The sequence below is a fragment of the Pectinophora gossypiella genome, chromosome 21 (assembly GCF_024362695.1).
Source record: "Pectinophora gossypiella chromosome 21, ilPecGoss1.1, whole genome shotgun sequence".
Lineage (NCBI taxonomy): Eukaryota > Metazoa > Arthropoda > Insecta > Lepidoptera > Gelechiidae > Pectinophora > Pectinophora gossypiella.
In genome coordinates, this window is record NC_065424.1 from 11,904,899 (window position 1) to 11,927,686 (window position 22,788).

Genomic DNA, 22,788 nt, shown 5'->3' on the forward strand with positions numbered 1-22,788 from the left:
GAAATAAAATGGATTTAGATCTATTTTTTAATGATGAATGATTAAATGAATTACTTAAATATTAATACAACGCTCAGACGCTTGAGCGCGTGACTCGAGCGTAGAAGTCTGAGCCGTCAACGCTCGCAAGCCTTAGGCCTCAAACTGGATGACAGCGGCCGCCGCGCCGCTCCCCGCACCGCTGCCGCCGCCGCGCCGCTGCCGCTGTCATCCAGTTTGAGGCCTTACGCTCGAGTCTAAAACGCTCCAAAGCGTCGACTCAGTGCTAAACGCTCGACGCTCAGCGCTCATTTTTACAACACTATGGAGTAATCGCCATTCCTGTCTTCTTCCCGCCAAATCCTTCACCCCCTGATACGACACGACCTGCACCTTCTCTTTTGTTTCTAAATGTTCTCCTAGGTGTACCCCTTCCTCTCTTCTCTTCATTTTTTTTGTTCTTATTTAATAAGTATGAAAATAATACATGATATACAATCTCTTCTTAGAGCCAAATGAATATAAGTTGCTGGCTGCCGAGAGACGTCACCTCGGGGTCAATTTAAAACAAAAGCGCACATACGTCAGGGTCAGTCGTTTTGTAACACTTTATTTTTGTAAAATCGGTTTAAAAATATGTTTTCGTTATGAAATCGTAGTGTTTAGTATCTTGTATCTAATGTACAAACTGTGTATTAGTTTATGAGTTATATATTTTTATTGTTGTTTAAAATGTACCAATTAAGTTTTTATGGTGCGTTGTTGCAATCATGACGCGAAACCCCGACATATTCTTTACTACGGAATATATTAAAAACGTGCTTTATTTTGCTGTTGTGCGACAGGGGATTGTATTGAAGAGCACGCCAGAAATACATTACTTCTGCATCGATAACGAATTGGTGTATGAAAATTACTATTCAGATTTCGGCCCTTTAAATCTCGGTTGTGTTTATAAATACTGTAAGATATTGAACGAGAAGTTGAAACAGTATTTGAATAAACAGAAGATCGTACACTACACATCGGCTGAGGCGCGGAAGAAGGCCAACGCGGCTTTCTTAATAGGATGTTACGGCATATTGTACCTAAGTTTGACACCCAAAGATTCGCTGAAGCCACTTCTACTGCACAGACAAACTTATCGGTACGTATACATACTACTTGGGCCTCTTCAGATGATTTAAACAGTGTCTAGGAGGCACTTACACACACACCACACACTACACTATGCACTAACATTGTTGCACTATGTAATGGGTGTTAGTGACATCGTAACGAATACTGAGGCGGATGATTCAGACCATGATTCTGAGTTAAAATCAAGTGGAATTTTCCGTCGCAAAATTATAGATTTTTTTTTGTTTTTCTTTTTTTATTATTTTCAATTCTATACTTTTGCGATGGAAAATTCTACTTGATATTAACTCGGAATAATGAGCTCAGTATTCGTTACGATGTCACTGACACCCCATACCAGTACATACAGGTACCCATACAAGTAGGTGTGGGTGTTAGTGACACCGTAGCAAATACTGAAGGGGATGATTCAGACCATGATTGATATCAAGTGAATTCATGATTTTTTTGTGTTTTTTTAATAATTTTCAGTTCCATACTTTTGCGACGGAAAATTCCACTTGATATTAACTCTGAATTATGGTCTGAATCATCCCTCAAAGTTTTCGTTACGATGTGGGACTGGGAACATTCCCTTTTTTTGTAGTGACTTCTTTTAAATTTGCCACCATTTTCTGAGTTAGGAGCAAACCTCGGATCAGGGCGTCATCCGAGAGGATTATACTTACTTACTCGAAAGATTGAATCGATCCTAGTGGGTCGTTAGTGAAAGGGCTGAATGAGGGAATTCTCGGCAGTAAAAGGCGCAAAGGTTGTGTAAAAAGAGCTTTATTACCTGTGGCGGCCCCAGGGCGATGCGAGGTTTGCCACCGCACCGGGCGGGCGCCCAAATAGGGGGTGCGCCCAAATAGGGGGTGCGCCCAAATAGGGGGTACGCCCAAATAGGGGGTGCGCCCAAATAGGGGGTGCGCCAAAATCAACCAAGACTGGTAACCCTGGCCGCAAACTAACTTCATCGGGTTAGATTGCGGCCACATTAGACTTATACCACACAGTAAACAATTTTAAAAGATTTAAATAGGTAAATTTTGGTGACCGTGAACGAAAGATTTTGTATTTTATGGGGCTGAGGGGTGCCACTTTGAGTACTCGCACCACCTAGATATTTTTTTAGGGTCGCCACTGTTTATTACCTATGTCGTACCATTAGGCAGACAGGATCAGAGTACAGGAAATAATAATTTGAAAAAAAAAAAGCATCCTGTGGCTTACTATAACTCTTGGGCACATCCCTGATAATTACGCCCGTAATTCCTAATACTTATACGTAAAAATCCATTTGAGAGTTAAGACCCAGAGGGGGTGAAGTCGAAGCCCAATACGAATCAGTGCAGGGCGGGGAGTTACCATTCTATACGTAGTATTATTCTTTATTCTATATGTTCTGTGTTCTCCTCCACAGCCCATTCCAAGATGCGACCCAAGGTGACTCCTGTAACACGATATCGTTGATGGACTGTCTGTGCGCGCTGAGGAAGGCCAGGGAACTGGGCTTCTTCAGCTTCCAAGACTTCAACTACGAAGAGTACGAACGCCTGGACAAGATCCAGGGCGGAGACCTCAATTGGATCGTACCTGGTCTGTATATCCACGCGATTGTCTTTTTCTATCGTGTGGGTTGTGAGGTGGATTACCAACATCAGCAACCGTAGTCTCAGGGTGGGGCTGAGCCGCCAAAGGCCCCTGATTTGGCTCATGTAACGACTTCGTACTTACATCAGTCAGCAGTACAGTTCTCAAGCACGAATCATGTTACTTTGGATAATATAAACTGCCTATATACGTCCCACTGCTGGGCACAGGCCTCCCCGCAATCAACCGGAGGGGGGGTTACTTTGGATCATCAGCATGTAATGTCCTAACCAAACCAGGGCTCACAAAGTGATATTTGTAATTCTCATGGAGTTTCCAACTCGGGACTACCGGATAGTGAGTCCAACGCTCAACTACACTACGGAAGCAGTTCGAACGCGATGGTACCTGCACCCCGGACAGTCCATACAAAAATCTCTCTCATGCTCGATTCCCATTATTCCAGTTTACATTCCAGTGCTGGATTCATTCACTGGACCAGAATCATCGTTCCCTAGCGTGTCTTTTTTTTCAAGGGGTCCACTTACTTAACCTGAAGATTTGACAGGTCCGGTTTTTACAGAAGCGACAGCCTAACTGACCTTCCAACCCGTGAAGGAAACTAACCAGTAACCGTGTTAGGTCACACACCTCCGAAACGCATGTCTAGGGAATGCGGGTTTCTGACGAAGTTTTCCTTCAGTACCGAGCACATGGAAACCATTTATGACCCAAACATGAATAGGGTATTTGACTGAATCAAAGATAAGTCATAAAATTCTAATGATCAAAAATCAATCTCATTTTACTTTCATTTTGACTCGGTTGTCAAGGGGCGCGCGCCGGCGCATATAGGCACTAATGCGCCGGCGCGCGCCCCTTTTGAGAATTAAGCAGGACCACAGTCTTCTTCTTCTATCGTGTGGATTGTGAGGTGGATTACCACCCACCCATCAACCCTGGTGACAGGGTTACTATTGTACCGCCAAAGGCACCTGACATGGCTCATGTAACCACTACTAACGTGCATCAGTAAGTAGTAACCGGGACCAACTTATAGTGCCTTCCGAAGCACGGATCATCTTACTTTCGGACAACCAAGTGATCAGCCTGTAATGTTCTAACCAAACTAGGGATCATAAAGTGATTTGAACCCGGGACCTCCGGATCGTGAGCCGAACGCTCAAACCACTGGATCACGGCGGCCATTGAGGACCACAGAGACTTGCTATTATTACCTTTAATTGTTGTTTTCAGGTAAATTCTTAGCGTTTATAGGACCAGTTGACTACAGCGTGTCACTGTTCCATCCACCCGAAATGTACATAGATTATTTCAAAGATAACAATGTTAAAATAGTCATTAGATTAAATAAGAGAATGTACGACGGAGACGTGTAAGTATCTGATAACAAGAGAAAACCAAAAGAGCATAGATTAAGGAACAATACGTATAGAACGGCAACTCTCCGCTCCCCACTACCGGCTGAGATAGGTTTACCTCACCCCCTCTGTCTTACTTTAGCGTTCAATCGTATGGCGTCAGACGTCACACACACAGTTACGCGTGCACGATAACGCCAATGTGTAGTGTCTGTGTGAAACCAGACTTTTTGTGTGAAGTGATAAAAGTGAGTAGTCGCAAATGTATTCTGCGCTACGGTGAAATTTTGATTCGCGTTATACGCTAGTCAGAGGTACATTTATCGCAAGACGAACTTTCACTTAGCTTTCTGTTACACCAAAAACCTGTGGGTGATAAGTCGTTACGTTACGACGTTCCATATAAAAAATTCATTCCTTTGATGGGTTTGTCTTCGCCCCAGACTTGCCCGAAGGTATTGAAGAGGCCTAAGATGGAGCTCGCTCGCCCAGAAAGTGCCTGTTCACTCTGGCCTTGAAAGCACCCGGTTTATATGCATTCGGAAATACAGAAGAAGGTAGAGAATTCCACTCCTTAGCAGTGCGCATAATGAAGGACGATGCGAAGCGCTTTGTGCGAATAGTTGGCATATCCACCAAATAGGGATGGAACTCGGCCGTACGTCTGGAAGTCCGAAGATAAAAGGGGGATGGTGGAATGAGCTCGTGTAGAGCGGGCACACTCCCCGAAGTGCAGACTGTAAAATGCCGACATACTGGCGAATTTTCGCCGATGTGCTAAGGAGTGTAGCTTATCCGTTAGCCGCGTGCCGCTGATCATCCTCTTGGCTCTGCGCTCCACTGAGTCCAAAGCGGCAAGTTCGCCTACTTAACGCCTGAGTGCGAGTGAGACGCAGTCCGCGCTTTCCCTCTTACTCTTTAGCAGCTTACGATGCGTCTTACAGGCCTCGGCTGTACAGGTTGTGAGAAGCAGCAGTCGTTTTAGGCGGTTGTGACGTTCGTTATTTAAAAATTGACGGTTCAACAATGTTACCAACTGAATAAAGATATTTTTGAATTTGAATTTGTTATGTTAATGTTCCAGGTTCAATAATGCGGGCATTATGCACTATGATCTGTTCTTCCCGGACGGGTCTTACCCTCCGCGGCATATCCTACTGAAGTTCCTCCAGATCGCTGAAGAGTCGGACGCGGCCATCGCCGTTCATTGCAAGGTTACGAATTTATTCTACATCCATTCATTAACCGTAGCCGCTACCGTAGCTACGGACAACGGGGCTGCCGGGGACTGGGGGTCGTTTTTTATGTGTTGAGGTCATATAGGGGGAGGGGTGGGGGGTTTGACCACCGCGGTGGTCCAGTGCGTGTTGGTGGGTCGCCAGAGCCTCTTTCGTTGAACAGCAGGATGTACCGCGTGCAGGCGAGGTTGGCTTGGGCTCCGAAAGGTGTCATTTGGAGCCCCTTACATCCCATTCATTAATGTTCACCCGTTCACCTGTTCCCTTGTTCACCCGTTCACTTGTTCACCCGTTCACCTGTTCCCTTGTTCACCCGTTCACACGTTCACTTGTTCACCCGTTCACTTGTGCACCTGTTTACTTGTTCACCTGGTCACTTGTTCACTAGTTAATTGTTCACTTATTCATTTATTAAGATTTAAGTTTGGCAGCTCTCAGACGTAACAGGTACCTACATACAGTTGCGCGTGTGTTTGTGAATTGCAATGTTTGTGTAGTGACTGTGTTAAGTGTACGGGGTGTGACAATACTGGCAATACTATCGATCGATAGCATCGATAGTCCTTGCAATAGTCATCGATAGTCTTCTTCTTCTATCGTGTGGGTTGATGAGGTTGGTAATCCACCTCACAACCCTGGTGTGTAAATAGTGGAGAAATACTGTTATTTTGTGGTTTTTAATGTGATGTAAATAATTTCATTTTTTCCTCAGCATTGCACCCGAGCTTTTTTTTTTTGACGTGACTTATTGTAGATTTGCCGCAGATGGCATTAACTACTTGGCCGGAGATTGCACGGGCGGGTCGCTAGTTTAAGTACTTATAAAAAAGGGACTTGAGCTGCTGAGCATGACTTTGAGCACAATCTCAGCTGAGATTAGTTTATTAATACCACATTTAAAAATGTATAAGTATTTTGTGGGGTAGATAATTGTAAGTACTTACATATAAACTGATGGAGTATTTGTTTAGGCAGGTTTAGGGCGCACGGGATCGCTGATTGGCGCGTACCTGATTAAGCACTACCGCATGACGGCCCACGAAGCCATCGGATGGATGAGGATCTGCAGGCCAGGGTCTGTTATTGGACACCAACAGGTGTGTATAACAACAAATAGCTATACCTGGGCGGTTCAAAACGCCACATCGTAGCAATTCATCTAAAATGTTTATATGCACAAATGTAAACTGCAATATCTATTGCTTTTTTGAATAATTTACTTCGATAAGGTCTTTCGGGCCCTCTTATTGCCCATAGAAGTGGGTGAATTTTCGCCACCGAAATACATAATTTCGGTGGCGCAGCTATTTCTTAAACGGTAAAGCGACAGTAGGTAATAAATTGTAAAAGTTATTTTTTGTCGATTACGTCGTAGGTCTTTTGTAGCCAACGCTTATAAATACAAGGAAAAAATACGCCACCAAAGATACATTTTTTCCATTTTTTTTTCCCAATTAATGATCCAGATTCCAGTACACACCATCTAATTTTATATTAAGTTATAATATCTGTAATTTTCTTATCCGACAAGAAGGAAAGGGTCGGATTATTAACAGCTGTTAATTTTAAAATGATTGAGTGAATGAATAAATAACCCGGAGGAATCAAATAGTCATCTCGCTGGTATGCAACTCGTTGGACGTATGCTATCAACTTAATTTTATCAAGTTATTTTCCAATGTTAAATTTTGAGAGGGTTGTTAAGATTTTTACCTAAAACTGACGTGTGTTCCATAATTGTTGTTATATGAAAGGTCTGTTATATGAAAGAGACGGACAATCGACAGACATAAATTTTATGTTATGTATGTTTTATCCCTTTCCTTTTTGGCGTATAAGAAAATATCAGGTATAAGTTAAAATAAAATAGGGTGTGTACTGGAATCAGCACCAATGCTTTCTATTTTAAATGTTGCCTGTCCTGGCAGACACCTTAATTAATTTCCATTTGACAGGATTGGATGGAGCGTATGGAGCCATGGTTGATAAAGCAAGGGAATATTTATAGGTAAACAGGTGAAGGTTTTGTTAGTTCCAGATTTTATTTATTTATCTTAGAGACTTATTAAGATTTGCTATTATTTTGAAAGGTCATGGCCCATCAAATTTCTTTGCCTGCTTCTTTTCTGACGTAACTTATTGTAGATTTGCCGTAAATGTCATTAACTACTTTGCTGGGCAAATGGGGAGAGCTGAGGGCTCTCACCCGGCTCAAAAAATTACGACAATAGACCTGAGGGTGCCCAGTTGGGTGCGAACTTCTGATCAGGCCTTCATTTGAGAGGATTAAATATGAAACAATAAATCGACTCTAGTGGGCCGATAGCGATAAAGATGAGTAATAGGTAAGTATGTGCTGTACGACAGATGACACGTCGAACCACCTGTCGCGTTGGTCTAACAAAGAGCTTGGTGAGGTGTTTGTACATAGTTCATCACGTGATGGATTTACCTCTGACTACCCCAATTGGGATAAAGTCGTGAGCTTATTATTTGTTGTTATGATGCTGTTCTTCATCTCCTCCAAAAAGTGGCATAAAAAACGTAGTGTACTGCTAGGCCAAAGGCGACTCACTACTTAATACAATGATGTGCCTTCGCGATTTAACATTTACAAAGTTTGTGACAGGAAACGTACATTTCAAGACACGGAGAAGTTCCCAATCCACGAGTTTGGGGTGTATTCTATATCGGAGCGGGTGCTCCGGCAGCGGCCCGTGGTGTTCAGCAAGCCGCTGTCGCCGCCCCCGCCCATGCAGCGCCAGACGCGGAGTGACACCACGCCGCCGGTCAGGCCGCAGGCCTCCAAAGTTAGGGAAGGTATGGCCATAGTTTTACGCGGGGAAATGTCGCCTAGGAGTCAAGATGATTATGTGGATTCTGTGGATTTAAAGGCGGTCTTCCTCAGCAGTTGAGTAGACCTGAGGGGTTAAAAAGGCCACATTGATGTAGTTCGTCTAAAAAGCAATACCTATAGCAATTTGATATTTGTGCCTATAAAAAGCAATATTGCTACTTAAAGTGAAATGTTTCGATGTGGCCTTCTTAACTGTGAATCTTATAATATGCTATATGTAAACCCGTCGTAAGCACATTTCACATCCCAGAACGTTGTAGGAAAGTATGGTCTATATCGCTTTTTCTGTACTAGTTGTTTTTAGCATTTATCACGTTACACATATTTTTAATAGTTACCTCGGTTACCATGTTAGTATTTTAAGCTCAGTTCATACAGAGGCGACGCTGAGAGTGTTCCGGATCAATTTATTTTTTATAATGTTCCGAGTTTGTATGCATGCGGTCACTCAAACGCGGCGCAGTTTCATACAATTTCCTTGCAGTGTCGCCTCTGTGTGTATTGGGCTTTAGCTGTTAAATTATAATTGAATACTGCAAACAGTGTTATTTCATGTCGCCAACAGTGTCCACTATGTTGTACAACAATAAATTACAATGTACGTTATTTTTTTTGTTATTCAGACGGATTTAAAGTAACACTGTTTGTTACGTTTTCTTCCAGATTTCGCATTTCACCGCCAACTTTCATTCCAATCAAAAACTTGTTTAAAAAAAGTAATGAAACAGTGTTATTTTAATCCGGTATTTTACTCTGTGCCGCGTTGACATGAGTCGTTTTCTTCGCGTTTAGACTCCGTTGACGAGGAGGAAGTTTTCATCACAGAAATGGACTTGACAGTACCTTCGGTGCAGCCCATGGGGACACGGAAGGGGTGTGTCATAAAAAACGACACGATACATGAAGAATGTCCGAACAGTCCCCAAGAAGACAAGGTTTCCTTCTGGAAGAAGTATCTCTGTTGTCGAGGCTGTTCTACGAACTGTGACGATTGTCTATGGAAGTTGGCGGTGAATTGTGTAATAGCTATGCCTTTGAGTCGAAGGACGAATGCCTGTTGTGACATAATGGACCGGGTTAGTAGTCCTCCGAAAATTGAACGTTTTCTATTTTTTTAAATAAAAAAAACTATTTTTTTTTTTCATTGTTTACACATTATTTACAATACTTACAGGAACAATCACATTCACAAATATAGATAGGTGACAATATAAAAATTCATTGAGTTCATAATAACATTTTTCTATTAACCAATTATAAATTTTATTTTTAAATTCAATATTATTCATATTTTTAAATTTATCAGGTTATTAATTATATTATCGTCTTCAATTCAATGTCAGTAGGTACTTACATAATTTTGGGTGTATTTACACCAACGGAAAACAACTCATTTCGGTGGCGCATTTTTGTATTGTATTTGTCAGGTGTATTTACGGTGGCGCTAATTCGCCCATTTATACTATCGAAATTCAACCTGAATATGTTCAGGCTAGTATCTGAACTACTTACTGAATTTGCTGCGGTCGTTCTTATAGGGGCATTTCTCATGTACCCAAGCGTATGGTTCGTCCTTATGAAACTTATTTTATGTTTTTTGTCCTTATATCGAGGTAGCTCCTAATAAGGCATCCGAAAAGGACCAGTACGAGTGGCGCATGAGGTCTTCGAAAACGAACACCAACGCCAAGACGTCAAACAGAGGGTAGTTATCATTTCTATTTTTAACACATGCTTACTTACATTAAGTGATCCCTGGAATCCCTAATGGGGTGGGCAGCGCCACCATGAAAGGTGATGTCGCGATCTGACGTATCTGCAATTTTTAGCGAAACTGATTTGCACCTTTTACAATTGTCAATAAGACACAAATTACTTTATAAGTACGTGAGTTAGCAAAGTCAGCCACGTAATTATATGAAGTCTTATAATACAGGTTGTTAGTGGCACCGTACCGAATACTGAGGACTATGATTCAGGTCATGATTTTCAATTAATATCAAGTGGAATTTATTGGTGGAAAGTATGTTACTGAAAAGAGAAAACACTGAGCATTTTATCAGTTTTGCGACGGAAACTTCCTTATATGGTTTTAATTCTACTTACAAATACTACTTGTATCAATTCTTAATATCCGCAGCCGGGACAGTGTGGACACCGGCAAGGCAGTGTCGCGGCGTGGCAGCGGCGCGGGGGAGCCCCGCCCTCCGGCGCACGCCGGCGCCCGCTCCACCAACGCACGGGTGCCGCGCCCTCGAAACAACAATGTTAGTACCCTCATCATCTCCATAACACTTAACCCATTCCACAGGGCTGTTTACCTAACCTGCAGATTTGACACCTCCGGTTTTTTACAAAAGCTGCCTGCCAGTCTGACCTTCCAACCCGCGAACGGCCAGCCTAATACAAGTTCGGTCACATACCTGCGAAACGCATTACTCTAATGTGGGTTTCCTCACGATGTTTTCCTTCACCGCTGAGCGCATGCCAATCATTTATGATCCAATGAATTCGAAAACGAGATTCGACAATCATTGGTTTAGGCCTGTGCTGGATTGGAACCTGCGACCTCAAAGTGAGAGGCAAGCGTTCTACCAACTGGACTACCACGGCTTCCACCACCAATCATGTAAATTGTTCGTTTTCAGGAGCTTAATTTAACGCCAGTGCCAACATTCCGCACAACACAGGGGCCTGTCCTGAAAACTATAAATGATGCGAAGGTGAGATTAATATATCCTAATTCCTAATGCACCAGAGCTCATTATCGAGGTAATGACGAATAATATAGGCTAGATTGCAACTAGTGAAATCAGTTACTAAACGTCAAAACACGAAATTACTATGGAATTTGTATGAAAAAACCCGTGAGCCGTTATAGAAAAACCTGATAAAATTTTGGACATATTACGTTTTTCTTGATAAAAATTCATAAAAAAATTAAATAAAATAAAATGTTTTTCGTTAATTTTATATCTGTCTTTATATAGTAATCAGAATTTCGATCTTGAACCTAATACACAGTAGTATGAATTTAAGCTGCATTTAACCGAGTACATTACGATCATCCTTAGTCATTCCTCATGAGGAGCAGCTTCTACGGGCAGCAGCGAGAGAGCAAGCTGCACCAGGCCATTACAGTGACGCCACACTACACCGTGCGGCCGCCTGCCTACCCCGTAGAGCACGTTAGCAACCTGCCGACCTTGGCCGCTTATGGCACAAGTATTTAAATTTAAATATTAATATAATATCTTCTTCTCTCTTGTGGGTTGTGAGAGCAATAACCGACCTCATCAACTCTGGTGGTAGGGTTACCATTAGTCGTCAAAAGCTCATGTAACGACTAGATAAGTATACAGGATGTTAGTGACATCGTAACGAATACTGAGGGGGACGATTCAGACCATGATTCTAAGTTAATATTAAGTAGAATTTTCTGATGCAAAATTCATGTGTTCCTTACTTTTGCGACAGAAAATTCCACTTGATATTTATTCTGAATCATGATCTGAATCACCCTCAAAGTTGTATAGTAATCCGTGGCTGTGGTGTCCTAAATAATAAATGTTTCTTTCTTTCTTTTCGTTACATAATCACTATCACCCTGTATAGTACTTATACATGGGACCAGTGATGTGACGGTCCCGGTAATGTTCCCAGTTTGGGAATGTTTCCGGCAGTAAAAGGCGAAAAGCAGCCAGAGTCCTTACTATTAAAAAGTTTTTACAACGGGATCTTTTCCACTTTGGGAACACTCCCGGGAGCGGCACATCACTGGCTGGGACCGACTGTTTAACGTGCAACATTTATTTAATAAATAATTTGCATATAAATAATACTTATGAAAAATATTTGCACCACCGAAAATGGGTAAAAAAGTACTTTCAAAAAGAAAATTTCTTGCGCCACCGAAATTACACAATATGGTTAGTCTTCGAACACCGGTGGTCAATCTCATAACCGTTATTGCAAATATATCCTAGAATCTTTGGTCTTTGCGCAAGTATCCAGTTTTTGCTTTCACGGCAACGATTTTGACTTCCGGTGTTCGAAGGACTAGGGTAAGGGGAAAAAAAAGGAAAGGGTAATTTTAAAAAAATCACCTGCTTATAAAAATATACTTACTTTAAATATTAACGTTAAGCAGAAAATTTCTCAGTGTCCCGAGTGCCGCCGCCGCAGCCCCGGCGCCGCTGCCTCGGCCGGAGCCCTAGCCCGAGCCCTAGCACCTCCCCCACTAGGATAGTGGAGCACACGCGCGCCACCAACACTAACCCCAGCAACGTGGACAGGTTCTTCGTCAGAGACTCCAAGGTTGCTCTCAGAGAGGCTCTTTCCAGACTAAAGTGTAAGTTCAGACTAGTTTATTTTGCATTGTAACTGTTGGCTATACATTTGCAAGCTTGTATTGTTATTTTGATTAATTAAAGTAATTTATTTAAAGTTTTCTATCAAATTATAAACAGACAGATATTTTTTCGTTACTTTCTATTGATTGTAATCATGACCTTCAACAAGTTTTTTGTGTATCATCGTCGATTTAGTTTTAGGCTTAATTATCTTGCAGTCGTGCCAAAAAAAAAATAAAAGTTCTATTGCTACTGGCAACTTTATTCAAATTTGGAACTGTCAACTGTCAAAGCAGAGCTGTCATAAATATAACCTCTTCAGCAGCAATGACTTGAAGAAGTCTATTTATTTTCCACCAAAACTATGTTTTCCATGTGAAAACAACGTGATTTAGTTTAGAAATCTTCAAAACTAACGCCACCTGAGATGGGTGCTTTAGTTACGCGAGCGATAAGGCCTTTAAAGGCGTTTAACATCGAAAACCGTGCTCATCGTGTGATATCAAAAGAAAAACCGATACCAGCGCCGAAATATCCGCAAAACCTTGAAGATATCAAGCGGGCGGAGGCGGCCGACCCTCATTTGGACGAGAAGTTGGAGACAAAAAACGAAGAACTGGACGCTAGACTTAGAGATATTTATGTAACGGCGACAGGGCGGCCCGAAGATGACATTACCAGGGAAAAGCAGAAGAGGAATCCTAACAGGCCTCTGCCCGAGGATCGGAAGATGGTGGAAGACTACGAGTTAGGCTTCAAAGAGCCTGAGAGGATCCCGTATGGTCGGACAACACTGAGGCATGCAATCACATTCATATCTGCACATCAGATGGACCCTGAAGAAGCAACAGCAGAGAAGATCGCGAATGAGTACAAACTGAAGAAGGAAGACGTTGACAATATACTCAAATACTATAAGTCGTACGAAGTTTACATACCAGCAACAAAGTCGACCCCGGCAGTCTTCGCCGGCCCTGCATCGATGAGAAAACAGTTCACTGAATATAAACTCAATATCATTGACGGTAAAAGCGAGTCAACAAAGAAAGAAACAGATTCAAATATAGGAAAAATAGAGTTTCAGAACAAAAATTGATTTTTTTGTTTATAGGTAGTATAGTTAATTTTATTAATGTTGGCTCTTGTGAGTAAAGTATTTCCTTTATCTTAGCTGGCAGTTGTAAAATAATTGAGGCACAAAACCTTCTAAAAAATAGATATTTATTTACTGATACATAATAGTAATATTAACGATATGGCTGCTTTTTACTTTATATACTCTTCTAGCCCTTCTGTCTGAAATAACAGTACAATTAAAAAGGTATATTTCACATTAAACATTATAATATTCATAATTTAAAGTAGTTAATGTATTCAAAATATTGAATCATTTTAATTTGGATTATGAATCTTAAGTTTTGCAACATTGTCCACATTTTCATTTATCCCTAATTACACTGCTGTATACACATATTTTTGAACTTATTTCATTGTGACAATGAAAAATATAAATAAATAAAGGATTGTGATCTAGCTGTAGTGTAGATGAAATGAATTAAAATATGTTTTGTTTATGCATTTTATTTTATTTTTTTATGCATTTAAATTATTTTATTACACTACTATACTACACGAATATTTACCCGACTGTGGCGATAAAAAGGAGGGTTATGTGTGTGACCACTATGTATGTGTTTTTTTATACTTTTTAGAGCGCGATATTTCCGTCGGCGGGTTTTAGTTTTTAAACTTACTTATATTATTTAGTTTATTTTCAGACAAATTGTATTACTTACATAATAGTAAATTGGGTCGTGTACTAAGTTCAATATAAATTATGAAATTTAAATTACTAAATACAGACAGGTCTTAAACTAACGAAGACCATTTTATTTTTTATATTTAACTTATTTATGAATTTTTATCACGAAAAAACGTAATATTAGGTATGACATATTGTCACGTTTTTCCATGAGGTCACGTCACAGTGTGAAAATCTATAGTAATTTCAGTTTTCTTTGGAAATCAGCATATTCGAAACAAAAAGTATAACTCAAGATTCGCCCAATCCCGTGAATCTCGAATGGGATCTCGTCATACTAAGATTCGGGATTGATCTCGCAGGATCCCGATATCGGGATTGTATTCCTTAATCGGCAAGCTGGTATCTAAGTTCTGTATGCGTTCTGTCATGAGTCCTCGTCTGTAGTGCAAGCGCCCCGCGACGGGTCTATCGGCGCGGCGTCAGTGGGCGCGGCGTCGCTCGGAGCCCGGCGGGACGCACCAGCTGCTAAGAGGGCGCCGAGCGTGCGCTCCGACGAGCGCCCGCTGGCGACCCAAGGGGACATGCTCAACAGCATCAAGGTAACGCACAGACGACCAAAAATTAATTAGACAGTTAAGGAAAGAATCGTGAGTCAGTACGTAGGTAACGACTTCCGTCGTCCAGTGGTTGAGCGTTGGGCTCACGATCGGGACGGGACATACCACAAAAATTACTTTGTCATCCCTAGTTTCGTTAGGACATTACAGGCTGATCACCTCATTGTCTGAAAGTAAGATGATCCGTGCTTCCGAAGGCACGTTCAGACGTGTCTATATCCAACGGGAACAGTTGTCCTAGAGATCTAAACTCCTATAGGTAATATGGTTTTATATTTGGGCTATGGAATGGCAATAGAACTGGAATTTGTTCCGTATTATTTTCAGAATAAATGATGGTTGAAACAAAACCTCCAGCCAGCGGGTTTTTTTTTATTACAAAGTTGATGACGCTGAAATGTAGTTCTATAATTAGGGCTATGATATGTGAACACAAAAAATCCAAAACAGACATGGGTTTCATTCATGAAATACAAGAAAAACACGTTAAACAAAAATCTCTATTCAGCGGGAAACTTTTTAATTAAGTCAAAAACAGAATTCAAAAGCTTATAAACAATTAGTAGCACGTAGCATAGTTTTGTTTCAACCATCATTTATTCTGAAAATAATACGGAACAAATTCCAGTTCTATTGCCATTCCATAGCCCAAATATAAAACCATATTACCTATAGGAATTTAGATCTCTAGGACAACTGTTTCCGTTGGATATAGACACGTCACGTTCAGCCATTGGTCCCGGTTACTACTTACTGATAGAAGTTCTGTATTCTTATGTTTAGTTCCAAAGGAGATTTCGCGACACGCTAAACGCAGACAAAATAAGCGCCATTTTCAACGAAAAAGTGAGGTTGGTATGCTGTCTTTCTTACTAGCTATTTGCTGGGTGGTTCTTCGAGCACCGGAAGTCCATATCAAATATCCTAGAATGTTTTGTATATTGCAAGTATCCGAGAACATAGTACCCCGCTAATCACAAGTTGATAGTGTGACTAGAGATCGACAATCCAGCGGTGTTATATCGGAAGTTGTATTATGTGTCTTACTGTGTAAACTTCAATATCGCGTTTCACGACTGCTCCACGAAGGCATTATTGAATGTGGCGCCATCTGTTGCATGTGGGTGGAACTAGCTGGCCAACTAGTTGGGTCCGCCACATATGTGTCCCCAACTTACAAAAGTTCTAACTGGATGACCGCGAAATGCCCAATGATTTTGAGATATTTTTGCGTTAGCAGTAATGTTTTGACTTCCGGTGTTTGAAGAACTATGCTGCTGTCATAGAATAAGAAATTAAGTCTCTTGTCAAGCCGGGACGATCGTGTTAACCATTACACCACGGCACGGGGCCCGTCGTCCTGTCCTGGCGTCGGCGAAATGACGATATACCTAGATCGAAAAAAAATACACATGGACCGGATGAGGACTTGAGGACCCAGTGGTGTAATGGCATAGACTAAGGAATAATACTACGTGTAGAACAGCAACTCTCCCCTCCCCAAAAGCGTCTGAATTTGGTTTACTTCACCCCCTTCGAGCTTACTTTAGTCTTGAATCGTATGGCGTCAGACGTCACACACACAATGCGCGTGTACGAAAATGTCAAGTTGTAGTGTCCGGTTATTCCATCTATTTCTACCATGGTATTTTCCCCAAGGAGAAGGTTTCAACTAATTTGAAGAAAAAATAATGTTTTTCGAAGATTCGATTTTTTTGATTTCCATCCATTTCTGCTACATTATGAGACCATGTTATTTGGTTATGTACCGTCTAAGACTTTTGTGTTATTACTAAGTACATTGAAATTGCGAAGCATTTAGTATTAGAGTAGTAGAAATGAATGGAAATCTATTCTCCCTGGGGGAAGTACTATGACAGAGGGCAGCAGTAACTGTCAATACTATTCAGAGGCGGAGGACAGGAGTCCTAGTATGGCTTTGTAATAGACTACTCTGGGCGCCATCCCACTTGCGTCAGAGTACTGCGGGGCGCAAGGCAAGAGGGAAACCACTGCCCTATTTTTCCCTAAAAAAGTAGCATGGAAATGCTGCACCGACAAAAGCGTGGCTCTTAAATTGATGTAAGTAAATAAAGTACTATGGTTTCAGAACTCCGATACCGACCCCGCCGGCGTGGTCGACGTTTTCCCTCATTCAGCGCTTATCGCAATCGACCCACTAGGGTCGGTTAATCCTTTCAAATATTCTTCCTCTCAGACGACGCCCTGAGCCGAGGTTCGCGCACCCTTTAGGCCTGTTGTCTTAAACGTTGTACCGGGTGAGAGCCTTCAGCGCTCCCCATTTGTCCGGCCAAGTAGTTAATGCCATCTACGGCAAATATACAATAAGTCACGTCAAACAAAAATGGTAGAAATATATGGAATAATCGGTAGTGTCTATAAAACGAGGTGATATGTATGTAGTGTCCAGGGTGTGGTGTGTTTGCTAGCCTGTGGGTTGCTAGTTCATTATTATTGTGTTGCAGCACGGCAGCGAAGGACAAACCAAGCAGCAAGGTTGAAAACTCCAGGATCAGTCTCGCGCCTAAAGTTTTTCATCAGGAATTTAGGTAGGTACTCGGCTTAAAGTTACGTCGACGATTTCCCTCAGCGCTTATCGCTATCGGCCCACTAGTGTAGATTAATTCTTTCAGATATAATCCTCTATACGACGCATTGAGTCGAGGTTCGCGCCCAACTTATATTTTGTACCGGATGAGAGCCCTCAACGCACCCCATTTGTCCGGTTCAAATCTCAATTGTCGGTTGTCAAATCTGGACCCGACTGAACCGGTGTAGGACCAACCATGGAAAGTCAAACCATCACCTACATAAATGGGGCTTAAAGGAGTCGCCATAATGTGAATGTGGTCACCCGGATCAAACCATATCTCACATAGTGAACGAGTGCCCTCTGCACCGGTTCCCAGGTGGCATAGCCGAGCTGCATTGTGTGACGGATGCGGCAGAGACTTGGTTAGGGGAGCTTAAGCTGGATATAATGATCCACGCAGGATATTCGAAAATTCTATTTTTTTTTCTTTTTGTCTGCCATACGCAAGATAATTTGTCCGGTTTAGTGAATGCCATTTGCGGCAAATCTACAATGAGTCACGCCAAAAAAATATGTCCGCGTGGACATCGGTAATCCATCAGATTGTCATTATCGTCTGTTTAGTCGCATAAGGCATCTATTCTCAAATTGCCCAACAGCCTGTCTTAGGCGATTCTCACACTGTCCCGCATGATGCAGCGTAGCGCGTGGATGCGTGTTCTTCCGTTGCTTGTAAGTATCTCCGTTTGTATAGAAAACACGGACTGCGGGCCAGTGTGAGAATCGCCTTAATACATAAATCCTCAGTTTAGTAGCATAAGGCCTATATTCACAAAATACTCAATCCTCAAAATGGCCAACAGCCTGTCTTTACAGATAATGCCTATTTGTTCCAGTCCTCCGAGAGACAAGAATAACACAAGTACATCAAAGTTCTTTAGTTCTCCGCGCCCCACGTCGCCTAAAGGACGGACACGGACTTCGTTCTACTAAATACAGGAACAGTCACGCCAGTGATACCTAGCGGGTTGGGCAGAGACAAGTCACCAATAAAAGTGCATGGTGAGAGGTTATCAGCTAATAAATGGATAGATTGTAATTTTAGAAATGACACAGGAAAATCAATGCCATAATGGAGGTTCCGTACAAAAAAAATTGTAAAATTTAATAAAAAATGTGAAATTTTAAGCGTTGTGCTGTTAGTGGGAGGCTGTCAAATAAACAAGGTATGATTATAAAGTGTTTTATTTTAGTGTAAATAATCAATATTTTAGGTATGACGAGTGACAAACGCGAACGGGTGTCATCTCCAAACGGGTGTCACCCCTAAACGGGTGTCACCCCCAATGGTGACACTCCCAAACGGGCAACACCCCAAAATGGGTGTCACCCCCAAACGCGTGTCACCCCTAAACGGGTGTCACTCCCAAACGGGCGTCACCCCCAATTGGGTGTCACCCCTAAACGCGTGTCACCCCTAAACGCGTGTCACCCCTAAACGGGTGTCACCCCCAAATGGGTGTCATCCCCAAAGCGTTTGTATAATAATATAAACTATACGTATTTGTACTTACATTTACTTTTAAAGCTAGTATTATTGAAGTACTTTGTACGATAAACAATGTAATGTATAACAATTAATATGCAATTTATATAAAAAGAAAAATAACAACAATAATGTAAAAAAAAAAATATAGGTTTAACAAATATAGATTTTTCTTAATTAGCAACACTTTCGTATAAACTAAAAAAATGGTGTAACTTCATCACAGTGAACAGAGGGACTAAGGCCATATTGAATCTGAAAAAACAATATTGCTATTTGACTATTGTTGACATTGCGCAGTTACTTTTATATGCGCAAATGTCAAATATTGCTTCGATGTGGTGTTTATAGACCTCCATAAATAAACATGGAAGCAATCTCTTCGTGCTCGCCGCAGTTTATGATTGACACCAAAACAAAGTCACAGCAGCAGAATAATACATACATACATACATACATAAACTCACGCCTATTTCCCACCGGGGTAAGCAGAGACTATAGAATTCCATTTGCTTCGATCCTGACACACTTCTCTTGCTTCCTCCACATTCATCAATCGCAGCAGAATAATCATACACTAAAATTAAAAAAAAAAAATAACACTACCGTTATTGATATATATTGTTTTATGTCGCTATTTGTCTGTGCTTAGCCCACCCCACAACCCACATTCCCGAGAAATGCATTTTCGGAGGTATGTGGCCTAACCTGTATGGGGCTGGTTTTCCCTTCGGTTGGAAGGTCAGACAGGCAGTCGCTTCTGTAAAAAGTCAGACCTGTCATTTGACAGGTCAAATCTTTAGATTGGGTAAGTGGGCCCTACGGACGCTAAGGAGATGATGATTTGTCTAGGCTTAGCCACTTACGCCGTTTCGTAAATAAGTTGACATACCAGTAAGTGATAAAAGGCGAGCGCCGAATTTTATCTTTATACCACTGCAATAAAGGCCAGAAGTGACGGTATGATTATGAACCCCGCCCCCCGCGGTAAGGGTCACACACATACACACCCACACATGGTCGGGCCGACATAAATCGGCACAGCCGGGCGGTAAAAATCGAATATATGTAGATGCATGTTCGAGAAAAATCCGTTCAGCTTTCACTAGACGGGCCGGCAGTCATCGAATCGTATGATTGTCAACCCGAATGAACTGCCCAATGGGCACAAGCCGAACAAGTGCAGTAATTACATCGGGTCGGCTTTGTTGTTCGGCTAATTATGCACGCACGTACGCACACACGCACGCACGCATACCCGCAAGCACGCACGCATACACGCATGCAAACTCTCACGCACGCATACCCGCACGCATACACGCATACCCGCAAACACGCACGCATACACGCATGCACACACGCACGCATACCCGCATGCATACACGCATGCACACTCTCACGCACGCATACCCGCACGCATACACGCACGCACGTAAGGTTTATTTACTTACTAATACTGCCGGCCCGACTATATGTGTACCCTAAGATTTTCGTAGCGTCACTTTTGAGTCACAAGAATGCTTCTATGTTTATTCCCGTTCACAACGTTTGCACGGTTCTTAACTGGTCGATTACACGGACTCCTGCGCCCGGCGGTACTCAAACACGCTGCCTCGCTCCACGAGCACGGCGCCTGCGGGTGTCGCGCGCTCTGTCGCGCCCAGTGTCGCTGTCGCGGCGCCTGTCGTCCTGTTGTCGTCCGGCGTCCCATAGCCCCCTCCCCCGGGAGAGTTCATTATGTACTTATCCTGGAAACGATAATGAGAATTCAAATTTCGAGCACGAGTCATCCGAATAAGAAAAAAGTAAAAGATTTATTCATAATTAAGCGATAAGACCGCCATTTGCCATGTACTTAGTTAAGCGACTTTTTGTAATTATTCCATTTTATTTTGGTGCAATAAAGTGTATTTGTATTGTATTGTATAATTTTCTCATCTTTTACAGTTTCTGAGATAAAAAAACAAGTGACTACAGGCGACAATTGTCGCACGACAAAGACAAATATACTGAAATATACTTTATTGCTATAAATAAAACACATAATAACGGGTTCTTACCGCGTTTAAAGTAGGAATATGAGACGGGAGGATAAATGTCTTGCAACAGCAAGTGCCATGATCACGGGATGAAGGACGATTATGGATGGATCTACCTACTCCACTCCAATCTCATCAATCATCCCGTGATCATGGCACTTGCAACAGTGTCGAAATATCGGGAATCTCATATTCCTACTTTGAACGCGGTAAGAACCCGTTATTATGTGTTTTAATTATGATAATAACCGCGTAAACTTAAAACAATGTATAAGACTATAATAGTTAGTTACCCCAGGGTAAGCTTCTATGGACGCCTTCCCGCCGACGTTGATGAGTCGGCCGTCGGCTCTCTGTAGCAGGTTCAGTCCTCGAGCTCCCGGTTCGCCACCTGTAATAAGTTTTTTTTATTTACATACATATACAGGGTGTTAGTGAGACCGTACCCAATACCGAGGGGGGATCAGCTCATGATTTTAAGTTAACATAAAGTGGAATTTTCCGTGCCGCCTTGACGGGGACCTGTGGACAGTGGTCGGGGGACCGCCACCCGCAACATAGGTCCCGTGCTGTAGGGCTCCCCAAGTGTTCCGGGCAGCCCTCGGCGGAGGGGGAGGCGCTTGACGCGCTCCCATGGGCGCTGGGCCCCAAAGGGCATCCGCCGGCGGGGACGCGGTTGTGTGCAATTGCGTTCCCGTATCCCCGCCACGCGGCGGCAAAGAGGAACACCGTTGGGTTTTAGTGGGTATACCGGGTGGCGACACCCGGGGAGTCCCACATAACCACGTCGCCCCCCCCGGCGGCGTGGTATGCGTAATGCATTTCCCAACGTTAAAAAAAAAGTGGAATTTTCCGTCGGTCCGTCCGAAAAAACGATAGTTTTTTAAAATTATTTTTAGTTCCATACTTTGCGACAGAAAATTGCACTTGAACTCAGAATCATGAGTTATCCTCCAAAGTTTCCGTTACAGTATCACTAACACCCTGTATAACGTTTTGTATTTTAAACTCTATTTATCTAAGTATATTTTAGTAATGTATATGTACAGTCATGAGCAATATCATGTACCCACTTTAGAACCGTTTCCAACTATCATATTTGAAATTTAATGAGACTTACGGTTTAATTTGTCAAAAAAGTTAATGTGACATGGTTTCAAAATTTATACATATTAGTACTCGTGGCCGTACAAACATTCCTATGTTGCACTATCCCGCTATATCATACAATATATAATATTCGGATGAGTATACGCGTGCGTGCATGTGTGCGTCCTATGCGCTGTCGCCACCTAAATTGTGCGTACTTGTCTGCGGGCGTGCGTGCGTGCATGCGTGCATGCGTACGTGCGAGTGGGCGTACATGCGTGTAAAAAAGTTCCGTACCGTTCATGCCGTAGGGCTGGAAGGCGCGCCGCTCGGTGAGCACGGACAGCTGCACGCTGCGGCGGAACACCAGCTCGCGGGTGACGCCGGGCCCGCCGCGCCACTTGCCTGCAACACACCGGACACTCCTTACAAAAATCTCGTTCTTAACGCGTAAGTGCGAGAGGGACAGCGTATAATTCATTTATTCGCTTTAAAAATGGTAGGTACAGTTTGCAGTTACGACCTCCGTGGTCCAGTGGTTGAGCGTTGGGCTCACGATCCGGACGTCCTGGGTTCAATTCCCGGTGGGGACATTCACAAAAATTACTTTATGGTCTCTAGTTTGATTAGGACATTACAGGCTGCACACCTGATTGTC

General features: G+C 42.4%; 3 protein-coding genes across 3 annotated transcripts in view; 2 read left to right on the top strand and 1 right to left on the bottom strand.

Moving 5' to 3' along the window:
• The first annotated feature begins 466 nt into the window (after nt 1-466).
• LOC126376860 (uncharacterized) lies at nt 467-18,689 on the top strand. The gene is made up of 17 exons (XM_050024411.1): nt 467-568; nt 825-1,126; nt 2,522-2,697; nt 3,949-4,087; nt 5,158-5,287; nt 6,283-6,408; nt 7,267-7,319; nt 7,941-8,131; nt 9,786-9,873; nt 10,309-10,435; nt 10,817-10,891; nt 11,243-11,393; nt 12,319-12,519; nt 14,730-14,884; nt 15,686-15,753; nt 17,389-17,472; nt 18,353-18,689. The coding sequence occupies exons 1-17, from the start codon at nt 467-469 to the stop codon at nt 18,447-18,449; spliced, it is 2,265 nt and encodes a 754-aa protein (XP_049880368.1). The 3' UTR covers nt 18,450-18,689.
• Nucleotides 12,806-14,094, top strand: LOC126376697 (protein NDUFAF4 homolog). The gene has a single exon (XM_050024250.1). The coding sequence runs from the start codon at nt 12,948-12,950 to the stop codon at nt 13,614-13,616; it is 669 nt and encodes a 222-aa protein (XP_049880207.1). The 5' UTR covers nt 12,806-12,947; the 3' UTR covers nt 13,617-14,094.
• Nucleotides 18,686-22,788, bottom strand: part of LOC126376468 (5-oxoprolinase) — a 31,666-nt gene continuing 27,563 nt past the window's right edge. Inside the window, exons 27-29 of the mRNA XM_050023851.1 lie at nt 22,428-22,535; nt 21,335-21,432; nt 18,686-20,750 (exon numbers count right to left, since the gene is read on the bottom strand). Of these exons, the coding sequence (XP_049879808.1) occupies nt 20,574-20,750; nt 21,335-21,432; nt 22,428-22,535 (383 nt within the window). The 3' untranslated portion in view covers nt 18,686-20,573. The remainder of the gene's footprint in view (nt 20,751-21,334; nt 21,433-22,427; nt 22,536-22,788) is intronic.

Excerpts from the sequence above, each read along its gene's own strand:
- LOC126376860 (XM_050024411.1), top strand. The coding sequence starts at position 467 with ATGATATACAATCTCTTCTTAGAGCCAAATGAATATAAGTTGCTGGCT. Across the intron at positions 569-824 it reads AAAAGCGCACATACGTCAGG|GGGATTGTATTGAAGAGCAC; the intron begins GTCAGTCGTTTT and ends GTTGTGCGACAG. Across the intron at positions 8,132-9,785 it reads GGCCTCCAAAGTTAGGGAAG|CTCCTAATAAGGCATCCGAA; the intron begins GTATGGCCATAG and ends ATATCGAGGTAG.
- LOC126376697 (XM_050024250.1), top strand. The coding sequence starts at position 12,948 with ATGGGTGCTTTAGTTACGCGAGCGATAAGGCCTTTAAAGGCGTTTAAC.